This window comes from Eupeodes corollae, chromosome 2, assembly GCF_945859685.1.
Source record: "Eupeodes corollae chromosome 2, idEupCoro1.1, whole genome shotgun sequence".
Taxonomy (NCBI): domain Eukaryota; kingdom Metazoa; phylum Arthropoda; class Insecta; order Diptera; family Syrphidae; genus Eupeodes; species Eupeodes corollae.
In genome coordinates this window covers 23,914,141-23,930,283 of record NC_079148.1, presented here as the reverse complement: position 1 = coordinate 23,930,283, position 16,143 = coordinate 23,914,141, and the positions used below count along the sequence as shown (strand labels likewise).

The following is a 16,143-nucleotide window of genomic DNA, read 5'->3' as shown; positions in this document are numbered from 1 at the left end:
AAAATAAATCGCATAATCATGGAGGCCACGTTGAAAGCCAAGAATTTGAGATAATGCTTTCACCAAAAGAGTTCTTCAAAGAATGTTTTTCTTCTTTGCGTTACTCGAACCAAACCGTTTTTTGGCAATACATTTCCACAATTTTAGAAACGCTGTTTAGGAGAAATGTGCATAAATCAAGTGACAGCTGTCAATAACCACAACATCAAAAAAAGTACTGCCATATTGAAAACTATACACTTCTAAAAACACCCATTAGTAACATACGAGTATCTTTAAGGGATATTGTCGTACAACGAAGTCCGAAGAATTCAGAAAATAGCCGTTTAAAATGGCTTTTAGAGATAGACCACATTTTATAAGGACAAATCCAAGTTTATCTATCTTTGCTATCAAAAATCTGCAGTCAGATTTTAACACGCAAGTCAGCTTTAAAACGGTTATTTGTATCCTGGAGGAGACAAACCCTCACTTTAAATCTTCATAGAATATACGTACCCGAAAGCGGACTATTTTTACAAAAATATGCTATATAAACTATGATACATTTAAGGTGTAAAAGAGAGGTGGAATACACTTTAAAGTGTTGAAACTAAAATTAATTTATTTAGAATTGAAAATTGTCTGTATGTCACCTGATGTGGGAAGCTCAAGCTCCGACTTACAGATGACAGTGGGTTACTTTTCTCAGGTGACTGTGTGTCTTTTTTGTGTTGGATGAAATAATTTGTGTGGCAGGCATTCGAAGAGTTCAGTTTTCGACGACTTTGGCGCATAAATAAGGTTGAATTCGACCCAAGGTATCGATAATGTTGTCGTTGACGGCCACAGTGGCTTGCGGCATAGGCCTACGACTTAAGAAAGCCCCACAAAAAAAGTTCTAAAGGGGTTGTATCACAAGATCTTGGTAACCAATTCAAGTTCCGCGGCGGTGTGTGAAATCCATGACATGAAACCGCTCGTGGAGAATATCGATTGTGTCTTGATCTGTGTGGCACGTAGCACCAACCTGTTGTAACCATATGTCTTCAGTGTCTATATCGGTGGACGGACCGATCCGATGACGTTTCCAGCCTAAAATCCAAACCAAAAAGTAAAGTTGTTTGGATACATTGCCACCTCGTGAATCTCGTGTAGATTGGTGGCGTCCAAATTGATTGTCATTGAGCCGGTGTTGGACTCGAATTTGACCAACAAACCTTGAACGTACCGGTACCCATTTTATAATTTGCTCGACGCTATAACTTGCCATGACCATTTGTCTTTAGTTACTCGGTCAAATATGATATTTTGACAGAAACTAAGAGAAACAATATAGCCGCCACGATAAAGAAAATATTTTCAAACTGTATCGTTAGGTAGAATTTCTTGTTTTTTTTTTTATTAAGAAACATCAACAAAGTTTAAACATTAAAATTTTAGATTTTTTTAATTACACAAATGCTTAGGACAACAATGCTTCTGCTTCCTTTCTCAACGTCCAAAGGAGTAAAATCTATCCTCGGACCAATCCTCTTCTCACAATATGTAAACGAGCTTCCACATGTTGTTAAAAATTGTCTAATTCATCTTTATGCTGATGATGTACAGCTCCTTATAAGTCGACCCTTTGTAGCAAAAAAATGATGCTGTAGATTTAATGAATGATAAACTGCTCCTCGTTCTACAATGGTCCATAAAAAACCATCTTTGCTTAAATCCTCTCAAATCAACAGCTATTCCGATCTATCGCAAAACCTTTGATTTTTCGGTCCTAAACCCCTTACAAAGCTTGAAGGCGAAGCCATTGACTATGTCAGCACTCCCAGAAATTTAGGGATGATTTTCAAACGTACCCTTACATGGAACGACTACCTTAATGGGGCATTTGGAAAAGTCTATAGTAGTCTTTGAGCTCTTCAGTTCTCTCGAAGTTTCATCTGTACTAAAACTATATTGCTACTTGCCAAAATTCTTTTTCTACCTGTTATGTTATATGCATGTGAAGTTTTTTGCAACTTGGACTCTGCCACTAGCCGCAAATTAAATTTTGCATATAATAACATTACCGGCTACGTCTGTAATCTGCTACGGTATGACTACATATCGAACTTTACACAACGTTTATCTGGCTGAAGTCTTGACAGTTTACTAAACTGTCAGGACGGTAAGCTATCTGCATGAAATCATTTAAACTCAACAACCGGATTATCTACATAACAGGCCGAACTTCCCTAGTTCATCAAGGTCTTTTGTCCTTGTACAATAAATATGTCATTGCTGAGCGTCAATTTTTTGCCCATGTTACACGCCTTTGGAACTCCCTGCCCACCGCGATGAGATGTATAAGAAGCGCAAATAGGTTCAAATCTTTAGTTTTCACTTATTTGACAAATCGTTAATAATATTTATTAGGTAAGTCCTCATTTTTTTCATTTTATTTTATTTTCTCTTTTTTACGTTTTTATATTTAAATTATATATTTGTAAATAGAACAATACAAATAAGGACATAGTAACAATTAAAAAACATAATTTTGTTGTTCCTATTATTTTGGCCATACCTGTATGTATAAAATGTTTGTATAGGGAAGCTTTTTTCAAGGAGTTATAGAAGGGAGGTCTTGAAAAATTATATCATAAAACGAAAGTAAACAACTCACTACTGGTATAAGTTACTATATGTACTGCACACACATAAATATATGATGTATGTTTGTATGAAAAATAGTGTCGTTGGTTTTTTGTTGCCATTTTTAATGGAAAGGATATGTTCAACAGTCACGAAAACGACTCAATTATGCTCGGCAATAAAATGTCATCTCTATGTAGAGTACATTATGTACATATTTAGAACATTGCTACACTTCTCCTTTTACTTCTTTAGTATATATGTATGTGCATGTTTGTATTGTTTGATGAGAGCTCTGTGTCGTTTGAACAAACAACAACCAATTCAGCGAAACGGACAAAATGGCTTTTAGAAGACGTGAAAATTTCATGATGAACTGGATAAAAAAACGTTGACTTTTGTATCTTTTCTATTTCATTATGGCACAGAGATAATTTATGATTTGAATATTTACAGAAGATGTCTTTTGTTTCTATTTTCAAATATTTGTGTAGAGGGTGTTTTTTTGTTGGTTTAAAAAGTCAAAAATCTGTAAATTGTGTATTTTATGATGTTTACATGTTTTGTCTTTTCAACTCGTTATACTTATATTTTGCTTAGTTTAATTTTAAAGTCTTTTTGAAGATTATTAGACAAAATTATATGCTAGATTTGGCCTTTGACATTTTTCAGTATGAACTCACCCTTAAACTAAAAACCAAACTGTACATTTCAAAAAAAATTGTAAAAACAAAGGCGAAAACATTCAAGTCGATTAAATTAAAAGTAATATTTTGTTTAGTCTTTGAAGACTATTAGAAAAGTGTATTAAGTTTAATTTGGCATTTGATATCTTTCAATATAAACACAACCTTAAACTCATAACCAAACTGTCAATCTCAAAAAATCTGTAAAAACAAGGCGGACGCATTTAAATAGATTAAGTTAAATATATAGTTCATTTTTGTAAGTTTAAAATTAAGTTTAAGTTTAATTTAAGCATCTCCTTAAATATTACTAAAGATAAAATCACAACCTTGACCTTAAGTAATTTGCTAAATCGATTTGACATCTGAATATCTGAAAGTTAAAATTGATTGGTCCGTTCCCTACATTTAGGTTTATTTATTTTGTTTACTACTTTTCATGAAAATTATTACAAAAATGACCGTCACGTTACAGCCAATGGAGATGTCAATTATTGATCTAATGAAAAATAAAAGTTGTCAAAGTCCTCATGAGAAAATCTGATATTTATGACATTGCAAAAAAAAACACCCTATAACTTGCGCCGAAAAAAAGTGTTCTACTCTCTTTTATATTATATTGTAGCACATGCCAAGATTAGTTGTTATTCAACAAAAGTAATTTTATATCGAATTTTTAGGAAGTATTCGTGCGCGACCAAAGATGTAAGGAATTGAAATCAATTAGCGCCTTTGAGGGTGTGACAAGTCTAAGAATAGAATTGCTCCGATCTTCTATATATAATAACATTTGTAAACACTTAACAAAACAAAAAATAAATAAATAAATTAAAAAATAAAAAAGAAACGTCAAAAAGTTTACAATCATCTTTTTGATTCCAAGAGTGTGCATCTCATCAGTATTAAATGACATCGAATTATTTCAGTTCGAATTTCAGATTCATTTAGTTAAGTTTAAAAGAATTTTATTTCTTTGATACAAAATAATTTTGCGTTCCTTTGAAGATGTTTAAATTTAAGGAAAATCCCATAAATAATTGGGGTTATACTCCAAAAATGAATTACCACATTGTTTTGATGAATTCTTCAAGACATTAGAGCTTTTGTTCTTGTGGCAAGGAAGCAGGAAAATGTACCATGTAAGACACATTTATCAAAACCTCTTCTTTTGTTTTTCTTTGCTTTTTCTTTCTTCATTCTTTTGATTTATAGGTTAATTTATTCTGAGAAAATATATGCATGTATGTATGAAACCATTTAAACCTCTTAATTTTAATAGACTTCCTTTCTTATTCTTATTGTTGTTTATTTAACTAACTCGTAATTTTATTTTGTATATTTACAGTCAAGAAGGCAATCAGTCACTTTTACGGCTATGCCACCTGGAGTTCTAGTCAATGATAGTCGTGCGAATTCAAATGATGACATTCAAATAGCACTTGCACCGCATATACAGTCCTATTTGACTCAAACAGGACGAAGGCATTCATGTTGCAGTGTTATGCTACCAGTTGCATTTGAAAGGGCTGCAGCAAAGTCTTGGATGGATCCGAAATTTGATTCTCCTGTTTTGGAGGGACAGTTTTTGACGAGTCTTTTTCCACACATACGAATGCGTTATCGGTGAGTAGTTTTGTTGCCGAAACAAACTTTTACAAATAAAAGTGAGTTAGTGGGGGAACTTGCCTGAAATATGTGAAAAAGTTAGTGAGAGATTAGCGGGTGAATAAGTGAGAAAGTTAAATATGTTATGAAAATGAAAATGCGTTTTAATAAAAACGAAATAAAAGACAATATTGGTTGGTTTTGAATGTCTTCAAACATGAATTAAAAATAAATCAATTTATTTTTCACCATTCAACCCAAAAACAAGCAAAATTTGTGTTTTGACAGATCCAGATCAAGAATAAATTGATTTGTTTTGCTTATGGAATAGGTTAATTCATTTCGTGGTTTCAAGTTGTTTGTGGTTCTGACACCTGTCAAAACTCAGCTGTAATGTAAAGTACCTAACTATAAGTTGAATGTTGGTTTTTTGCGATGATGAATCGCTTGATAACCAACACAAAGTGTTTAATCCATTTCAATTTACTAGAAAAGTCATCATTCAAATATAGATTATGTTCGTCATAATCGGCTTATTAGATTACCTACTCGAAAACATTTTAAAGACATTTTGAAACAAATGAGAAGCTTTACTGATGTCGTTAAACTTACTTATATTTTAATCTCATTCGAAAATATTGCTACTTTAATTGTAAGTCCGTTACTATGATCCGAATTTATCGATTTTTCCGTGCTCACTGAAGTTAAAAGAGTCAAAAACATAACTATGCGATATTTTGCGTTTCAATTTACATCTTTATCAGAGTTATAAAGCTTTAAATTGGCTTCATTCACTGGGGCCTCGAATAGATTGTTCGGCCATTTTATCTTTTTAATTAAATATTTTTTTTTCTTCTTTTTTTTCAAAGTTAGTTTTAACAGAATGTTTAATACTTCAAATTTCTTGGTGGGTATTTAAGCATCTGACACCATGTTTTATTATTTCTTTAGTTCTCTTTTATTTAACAATAGGATTACAATTTACTTATCTAGCTTAAGTTATCTATCAGACTGCCATGTCATCGCCGCGCTCATCCTCTTTTTTCTTCATGTGGTGAATATGAATATGACACATATAACTTGAACTTAAATAGATAAAAAAGGTATTGCCAGATGACAGGACAGACTGTACAATGAGTCTTACATTCTAATGTACAATATTAATCTTACAAACAGTATTTAAAATGACAACCATTTTGTCAGTTGTGAAGTGAGTTATTTTAGTTTAATTTGACAACCATGATTTTTTTTTTTCATTACTGAATTTCGTTTGGCGTTAATGCGTTGGACTGTCATGTCAGAGGTTTTGGGTTCAATCACTTCCTGCTCCATCTAAGGTTTTTTTCACAATTACTGTCTCTTTCGAAGAATTAACAAATAGATTAAGAGTAATTCTTGTCATTAAACGCGCTTCCTAAAAAAGCACATTTCGCACTAATTACCTAGTTGCCTCCAGCAGTGCACAAAAAAGTAGTTTAAAATTTTCTCCAAGAAAGATATGTTTTGAACACTTGATGGCAAAGTCTAATTTCTCTAAAAAATTTATTTTACGTTACATTTGAATTAGAAAAATATAGATCAAAAATGACTAAACTTGTGATGGGAACTTAAATATCAAATTAGACAGTTCACAAACTTTGTCCAGTTCTTCATAAAAATGATAGCAAAGTTTTTAAAACTTGTAACTTTTGAAAGAAACTACTATGAAAATTATGAAACAGTTTCGCAGATGCACAAATTGCACATTAAGTGCCTTACTTTTCCATATTTACTTACCCTTCTAAAAGGGTTTTGGAACAATATATTGAACATTTTGGGATGACCATTAGTCTTCCCCGTGTGTACCCGTGTCATGATGGTTAGTGCGTTGGACTGTCATGCAACGGGTCTTGGGTTCAATCCCTGCCTGTGCCACCTTAATTTAAAAAAAAAATAATTTTCGCGGGTACTGCCTCTTGCGAGGAATTGACAATTCCTTCAAGAGTAATTCTTGTCATGAAAAAGTGCTTTCTCAAACTAGCCGTTCGGATTCGGCCTAAAATTGTAGGTCCCTTCCATTCCTGTCAACAGTACTCGCACACAGGAATGGTTGCGAGTTGTAAGTCACTAGGCCCTCGTTCACAACGGACTGTTGCGCCACTCAATTTATTTATTTATTTATTAGTCTTCCCTTAAATCCAATTTCAGTTTAATTGGAAATATGTAATGTTATTAAATCACTCTGAATATTAAGCACAAGTACTTCACGTCGTTCCTATTAATCATTTTAAATTGTATCATAGTCCCTGAAAAGCACGTGCTTTCACATTATTTAACAATTCATAAATTTAATTTAAAGAAAACAATATTCAAACTTTTTTAGAAGAAAGAAACTAAGTGTCTACTCTCTCAAGCCAACAGCGATTTTCAAAAAAAAACTTATTCTAACACATTTTCATGTTCCAGTAAAGTAAAATAAATTTATCCAACATTTCCACAACCCTTTTTTGAAAAGAGCATAGTTCAATTTATGTAAATTAAATCTATTTGTCCTTCATGAATGAATTGTTTTTAAACAAAAATAAAAAAAGGCGATTGTTTTGCATAATTGCGTGAGGGCACCATTTGTTCCATATGCATTATTCTGCTTGCAACACAATACAATTTAAAACATTAATATTTGAAACTCTCTACGTACCCTAACTCCCCCCCCTCACGCCTTACCCAGTTCTATGCTTATTGGCTTGTGGTGAAAATATTTTCTGTTAAAATTAATTAAAGTTGACCGCGATGTATACGAGTTAAAATCACACAGAAAAAGAATCAAAAATACAAAAATTAAATTCGATACAAAACTTTTCGCTCTTTGTGTTCAAATCCGATATGTTTCATAATACGTATGAATTTTTAAATTTAATTTAAATTGAAATTTAACAAAATTTGATTGTTCTTTTTGTTTAATTTCAGATTTACGCTTTTATATATTTTAATTTGCTCGCTGGCATGGTTCCTATACTTTATGATCGGCAGTGGTTCGAATGGCTATTGGCGGGAAATCGCAAGTTCCTTCTCGATTCTATCGATATTAACAATTTTAGGACTATGTTTCACCTATAGTGACATGTATCGAGCTCATTCGAATCTGACATCAGCTTTAACAGCCATCATTCTTTGTACGGCATCATTAGGTTTTCTAAGTTTCACCAGCAACGCATTTAGTCCTTTGGGACATTTCGCCATTTGCTTAGAAATCATTCTTCTCATTTACACGGCAGTGCCAATGACGCTATGGTTAAGTGCAGTCATTGCTGTCACCTATTCAATACTCTTCGAGACGCTTAGTCAATTGGTGGCGGGGAATGCGGCAGTGCATGGGACATACAGTGAACATTGCTATAAGGTGCTGATTTTGCGGATACTTTTGCAATTCAGCGTGCATTTGGTGGGAGTGCATGTGCTGGTGATGAATGTGGTTCGAATGCGTGGTACGTTCATGAAAATTGGACAGAATCTCTTGGTAAGGAGGCAGCTGGAAATGGAGAAACAGCTCAAGGAGAAAATGATACACTCTGTGATGCCGCCAAAAGTTGCTGATATGTTGTTGAATGAGGGCGGAATGGAACCTCCCGACATTATGAGCCCGAAATACTTTAGGATGAGGTCGTCAAACGATGTCAAGTCTTTGTTTCGGCCATTCCACATGCACAGCATGGAAAATGTGAGCATTTTGTTTGCTGACATCGTGGGATTCACAAAAATGTCATCCACAAAAAATGCTGAACAACTGGTAGAGATACTAAATGATCTCTTCGAGAGGTTCGACGATCTCTGCACTTTGAATGGGTGTGAGAAGATATCGACACTTGGCGACTGCTACTACTGCGTCTCAGGGTGTCCTGAACCAAGGCCAGATCATGCAATTTGTTGTGTGGAAATGGGTCTGGGGATGATCGATGCCATGCGATGCTTCGATGCTCAGCGGCACGAGGGAGTTAAGATGAGAGTTGGCGTTCACACTGGCACCGTTTTGTGTGGCATTGTTGGAACTCGCAGGGTGAAGTTTGACGTCTGGAGCAACGATGTTACCTTAGCTAATAAGTAAGTTTTTGTTTTTGAAAACTTGTATAAGACACCACGAATATGATTTTCTTACTTCTCTTTGAAGAATGGAGTCCTCCGGGAAACCTGAACAAGTTCACATATCTGAGGCGACACTAAACTTTTTAGGGGATGCCTATTTCGTTGAGGAAGGCGAGGAAGTCATGGGTAAGTGTTATACAGGCCTATTTTCATTTCTTCTACTATTAAAATATTTCCTCTCAGGCCAACGAACATACTTTGTAGTTGGACGGCAAAAGGAGATCTCTCGAAATAATAGTTTAAGTCCCAGTGTTCGAAATGATTCAAACTATTTGTTGGCATACCACAACGAACACTCTTTATCACAGAGTGCAACAAACGTGTCTGTCATCCATCCCAACGTTCCGCCAGCCTCACCAGTTGGTCAAACATCGAGTTCCCTTAATCCATCACCTTTGCTCTCGATACGACCGCGCCTCGCATCGCTCACAATGAAAATACGCAAGAAATCGAATGGTCACCAAACACACAACGATGTGAACGAGAAGAACACAAACATTAATCCATCAGCTCAAGCAAATCCTACAATAATTATAACCACCAAATCCCTACCAGGAAGCCTGGATTCGGACCAAGATGATGAAGGTTGTTGCAAAGGCTCATCAAACACGGGGTCGACATTGAAGCCACACACCAGTAATTCGGAAGAAGAAAACAAAACTAAAGCAAGACTGAAAAACTGGCGAGTTCCTCGATTCCTTAAGAAGTCCGATCCATCGACGGGACTGTTGAATTCTACTCCATCTCGACCACCGGAAGAAGTGAGTATATGCCTTGAACAAAACGGCTATCAACAGATTCCACTGCTAATCGAGACCACGAAGCCCACCTGCACGCTAGACATTCCACAAAGACCAGGCCATACAACCTCCGCATCGATGATAAAATCGCCAGACGGTAGTTGCTGTTCCCCAGGGCAGCTTTCCTTGTTCGACGAAATCATTGACATCCGATCGTATATCTCACAATCACGGAGTGATATTTCACCGTTCGGTCGATCCGGCAGTTATCGATCGCAATGTGGCAGATCGGGGTTGTCTGGTCAGTCGTGTCAATGGGATGGCTCGCCTGAAGGTAGACCGCGTGCGTCCACTTTAGCAGCAGCGAAACATGCACTAAAACATCAGCCACCTCCGTTACCACCGTGTCAGAATCAATTGCAGGCGTGTGACATTTTGAGTATATGTCCCTCGGCGACAAGCCGCAAGGACTCTGGGATCAAGAGCAACAGTCGGAGGTCGAGCATACAGCAACAGATATATGCCCTTAATCAGACGGCATCAATCTCGCAACATCGGGTTTCTGGGTACTTTACCAGTTCCACATCGAGCATCTCGAATATAGGTGATCTGCAGATCCAAATTCCTGTCCACATTCCACCTCCTCCTCCCACACATCCACAACAACATGTGGCCGACCCGTTGGCGGCATGTCTGCAACAACTGAGGAAACAATCCGATCTCCAATTGATACGCTGTGTCCGAGATAACGCTAAATCGCAGCGGAGTTACTTAGTGAAACCTCCGCTCAGACGATTCAGCTTGTTCTTTAAATCGCGTCAAATGGAGAGAGAATTCCGCTCAAAAGCTCACCGATTTGGCAACGAAAACGAAACCGAAGGCCCACCCACCCTTGCCACGCCCCGCTACAACACCTACATCGACATCTTCGTTGGCATTGCGGTATACTTTTGTATCGCAGCGTCACTGTTTCTGATGGCGCCCTCTACCGTCTCGTACTTTCACATCTGGGTCGTTATCTTCTCCATTTTCACGGGCATACAATTCTTCGCTTTGTTTTTATTCACGCGACAAATGTGTCGAAGAAATAACGGCAAAGACAAAACGACGCAGAAGGAATCGTGCGCTGATCGTATATTCGAAGCCATTTCAAGCTGGTACCCGTGGCACACGTGTCTGGCTGTTTTGATGTCGATGCCAGCGGTCTTGATCGTCATACATTTCCTCCTACTTGACCTGAATTTGCTGCAAGCCTTCGAATACCACTACGGTTTCTTGATATTCGTTTGCATTGTGCATTTCTGCAACTTTACGCAGCTGAATTGCTGGATGCGAAATATTTTGGCATTCTTGGCTGCCATGTGTTTCGTAGGCATTGCGGTTAGTCAGCTTACATCCTACGTCAACCGCGGTGACAGTGTCAACTCCACTGAGCCATCCATATTTCCAAATAAGCACATCATCATTTCGGAGGAAGTCAAGTGGTTCCAGGACTACCACGTGGAAATCTACCTTGATCTTCTATTAATCCTAATTCTGGTATGGTTGCTGAATCGGGAATTTGAGATCGGTTACCGATTGACTTTCTACGGCAATGCCGTTGCCAATCAAGATAAAATCCGGGTGCAGAATATGAAAAATCAGGCTGACATGTTGCTGCACAACATCATTCCGAAACATGTGGCCGAACACCTCAAAAACACGGCCAAATACTCAGAGAACCATCGAAACGTTGCGATAATCTTCGCAAGCATTGTTAATTTCAACGAAATGTACGACGAAAGCTACTTAGGTGGCAAGGAATACCTGCGAGTACTTAACGAACTAATAGGCGATTTTGACGAACAACTATCGAAACCGGAATTCCGGTGTGTTGAGAAAATCAAAACCATCGGCAGTACATTTATGGCAGCTAGTGGATTGGATCCGCTTAATCGAGGCGATAACAATCATCACATTCACGCACTTATGGAATTTTCAAAGGCCATGCAGTCTGTGGTGGATTCGTTCAATAAGGATCTGCTGGAGTTTAATTTGATTCTGAGAATAGGTTTCAATATTGGTGATGTGACAGCTGGTGTCATTGGAACTAGTAAATTGCACTATGACATTTGGGGAGATGCAGTTAATGTGGCCAGTCGAATGGATTCGACGGGAATTCCGGGTAGACTTCAAGTTGGCAAAGATTGTTTGCCATATTTAGAGGATAGATATGAGTTTGAACCTCGCGGTGAAGTTTATGTGAAGGGAAAAGATCACATGGAGGTGTTTTTGTATAAAGGTGAAAAATCAACCGAATCTGCAAACAATAATGAGGGTGAGAGTGAAGATTGTTAAAATAAAATTGTACATATGTACATTGTGTCATTGATAACATAATTTATGGTCATTAAAATACTGATAAGAGGTTTTATTTGCAGATCAAATCTAAAGAACCCATAGGCGTTTTCAAGAAGAGAACCAGAACCCCACAAAATGTTTGAGAACCATTATAAACTTTACAATTTGTAATGTTGTGGCGTTTTACATTGTGAAAATTGGATTTCAGTCTAAAAATTGATTCTTTTTTTGATGCGAACAAAACACACCATTGTGTTTTTATTTTGACAAGAACTAGCGTCACTGTAGCTGTCAAAATTTAATTTAAAGTTGATGTTTTAAATAATTTATTTTATACTGAATCGGTATTACGTGAAACAAAAACAATGTTCGATAGATTTAAAAAGTAGAGAATACAATCGTCTTAACGACTATCTATCTGAAAGATGAATAATCTATTATGTATGTTAACTTTGCATGTATTTTGCCAAATGAAACGATACAAAGTTAGAGCAATGTTTTGACATTTTGATTTATTGATTTATTTTGAAAATTTTAATACTAAATAAAGACTTTTAACAAATATGACGTTTGTGTATAGATGTCAAATTCTTGGCTTTAAGGGGTTTGTGCGAAACTTGTTAATGTCTCCACTTCAGCTTTTTAACAGTGATTGAGCCAAATAAGACTTCACACAATTATTATGCATTTGTTAAGGCTGCCAGTTAAAATTCATTATTCGTTGCATCAACTTATTGTGGCGTACAGGTAGATGAAGTCCTCAGACAAGGACAGTGTCTGATGGTAAACACCGATTCTATTAATACCAGACCTGTACAAAATAGACAAGAACGAACTGTCAAAATATGAAAGCGGACTCTCCAACTTCACAGCTGGTTCCTGTCCAGTAAAATGTTATCAACCAAAATGCTCATGATACACTCCCCGACATTATTGTTAACTTTCTACATAAAAGAAACGAAAAATTCAAAATAATTATATTCTTATAAAAGTAAAGAATCATAGCAAAAGAATTCTTGTCAACGTGTGATAAACTGATAAACTAAAACGATTGAGGGCTTTAAAAAAAAACATAATATTATTATTACAAAACTTATAAAATAAAAACAAAAATATTTTTTAAATGTGTGAAACAAAAAGATATAAGAAAATAAAATCCTCAAAGGTCTGTTACCTGAAATATTATATAAATATTATATTGTACATGTTTAAAAAAAAAACAACACTTTGTTTACATAAATTTATAAATTTTCTTTTTGATTTTCTAATTTTATAGCCTTAACTAAAAAAATAAAAATAATATAATTATATTTACATCTAGAAAATACATAATATACTCTTAGCCAATATGCGTGTAATTTTTTGTTTGTGTAAGCTAAGTTAAGGCTTAATTGATTATACATATATTTATGAATTACATTTTTAAATATTGTTAACTTAATTTTATTTTGAATTTGCGCATACACACTACTTCTTGCCTAATTTTTATTTTTTAAATTACACAATTTTGTTTTATACAATTGAAACGCTTACTTTAGAAAAAAAAATGTGTAGAATTATTTGATACCAAAACAGAAACTTTATGATTCGTTATATTTTGTTTTAAATTATTTGTAAATATACCTTAAAAATATATATATTTTAATTACATTATAAATATAGTGTCTTGACCGCATAAATTATTCTTATTTAAAAACAAAATTAAAATCTTACTTTAGCATATTGTTGATAAAATGTTATTTTAAATTATCTACTATTATTATTTTTTACTAACTAAAAATAATATTAATGTATGTATATGTATTCATAATGATATTAATGTAAATTTAATACGTTTAGACTCAATAACAACAACAACCAACAACAACAACAAATAAAAAATCCATTAAAATAAATGTTTTTTACATGTTATATTTTATTTTATAGAAATATTATTATTAAAATACAACAATAAAATAACAAAAAAAAAAACAGATTAAAGAGACTAAAACTATTTTAATTATTAAAAATAACACACTTGTATTTAAATAAGCAGATAAATAGATATTATTTTATAACAAACAAATAAACAAAATGTACCCAATTTATTTACTTACATTAATAGATATTAAATAATGAAATATTATATTATGTATATTAAAAAGAAAACACGTGTTTAATTCTTTTATTTCCAAGTACTATGATATAGATGATAAAAGCTTTCACAGCAATGGTAATGGTAATGTGAATGGGCAGGTTCAGACAACATAAGGGACTTTAAAGTAAGGCAAGTTTATAGTTTTTATATCTGTTAGGCCAGCTGCCACAAAATTATCTTCGAATTAAGACAATTTAAATGGAAAGTCTACTGGAAAGATAGTCAAGACAAATCTCCCTTACTATCAAGTTAAGTCTACTTCTGTCATAATGACAGTTGATCATGTTTTTCATTCTTGTCTGAGAAGTGTTTTGTAGACAATTATGTTTTTGGTAATTTTTATTCTATGAACTTGAAGTAGAGGTGAATGTGAAATTCATGAAACTTGGAAAACTAACCAATACCTAAGTCAAAACTTACGTTCAAATGTACTCTCTTATGTTGTTTGAACCTACCAATGCAAGTCTAATAATGTGCAGGTTCAGATTTTTCTTTAACAACTTTCTTTCAATAAAGTATACTTAGTTAGAAGGCAATGGGCAGATTCAGACAACATAAGGGACTTGATTTGCAGTCAACTGTTTTTTTTAAACATACATACATTTTGACAACGGCAGCTTGATAATTTTTAAAGTATCATAATTTACAAACTTCGAACTTGACTTCACTAACCTCTAGCGCTAAATTCAACGTACAAATATTATCAAAAACATTATTGTCTACATAACACTCCCCAGGCAAGCTGCAAGCCTATCACGATTTGTGTTTTAAATTGTAAACGAATATTACTTATCTCTTTTTCCAATTTGACAAGGAACTCTACAGTACAAAACGTTAAAAGGAATTGTACAGGATATACAGTACTAAAGTTCATATTTCAGTTGAATGAAAAATCATTGGACAGGTTCAGGCGACATAAGGGGTAAGTAAGGTTTCTGGTATCTGATTGGCTAGCTGCCAAAAAATGATCTTGCAATTAATACAATTTTAATGGAAAGTCGACTGGAAAGTTAGTCAAGAAAAATCTCCCTTACTATTAAGTCACGTCAGCTTATGTCAAAATGACAGTAAACCATGTTTTTTTCATTTAACAAAAAGTTGAACTTTATTTCTCTATGATTTTTTTTAATTTTCTGACCAATTTTATTTAATGGTTTTGGGAAAACTTGTCAAATTGGAAAAGAAATAAGTACTATATTCTTACAATACAAAAAACAAATGTTGATTTACATATAGCTTGCCTGAAGAGTGTTTTGTACACAATATTGTTTTTGGTAGTTTTTGTACGGTGAACTCAATGTAGAAGTTAGTGAAGCAAAGTTCTGAGTTTGAAATGTATGACACTTGAAAAAGTAATTAGCTGCCTTTTTCAAAATTTGCGTTCAAAGAATGCAGTTGACTACAGATTAAGTCACTTATGCTGTCTGAACCTGCCCATTATCAACTTTCTTTTTGACATAAGTGGACTTGGGTTAATAGTTAGGGAGATTCTTATTGACTAACTTTCCACTCAGCTTTCCAAAAAAGTTTCCTTAATTGGAAGGCACTTTTTTGGCAGCTGGCCAATCAGATAAAAGAAACTTGCCTTATTATAAAAATCTAGGAACAAAAAGAGGCTGGGATGCGACCCACAATGATAACTTCTCATCCCGTCTGTCGATGTGTCTTGCTTAAAAGTTTGTAGGTTTTCGTGTTGAGTTAAAAAAAGTTATCAGTTGAATTATTCTTAAAAAATACTAACAACATTTTTCATATAAAGAAATAGTTTAGTTTTTTAAATCTAATTTTGTTAAATAGATTTTTAGTCGAAAACAAATGTTTTAAGTAGCGTTTATTACATTTTTACAAATTGGACGAATGAAATTAATTTGAGAATTTTATGAAAAGCTATTTGAGTCGAAAGCAC

General features: G+C 34.4%; 2 protein-coding genes across 6 annotated transcripts in view; both read left to right on the top strand.

Moving 5' to 3' along the window:
* The window catches only part of LOC129947428 (adenylate cyclase type 9), a 79,745-nt gene extending 65,606 nt beyond the window's left edge, over window positions 1–14,139 (top strand). Inside the window, exons 1-6 of one of the 5 annotated variants that reach the window (XM_056057977.1) lie at window positions 4,221–4,435; window positions 4,642–4,919; window positions 7,848–8,978; window positions 9,046–9,146; window positions 9,204–9,781; window positions 10,172–14,139. In XM_056057977.1, coding sequence (XP_055913952.1) covers window positions 4,427–4,435; window positions 4,642–4,919; window positions 7,848–8,978; window positions 9,046–9,146; window positions 9,204–9,781; window positions 10,172–12,097 — 4,023 coding nt within the window. In that variant the 5' untranslated portion in view covers window positions 4,221–4,426 and the 3' untranslated portion in view covers window positions 12,098–14,139. Of the gene's footprint in view, window positions 1–4,220; window positions 4,436–4,641; window positions 4,920–7,847; window positions 8,979–9,045; window positions 9,147–9,203 lie in introns of those variants that run through there. The other 4 variants (XM_056057975.1, XM_056057973.1, XM_056057976.1 and 1 more) reach the window with 4 other exon arrangements.
* The window catches only part of LOC129947430 (UNC93-like protein), a 191,119-nt gene that overhangs the window by 59,230 nt on the left and 115,746 nt on the right, over window positions 1–16,143 (top strand). The gene's annotated exons all lie outside the window — the stretch shown is intronic.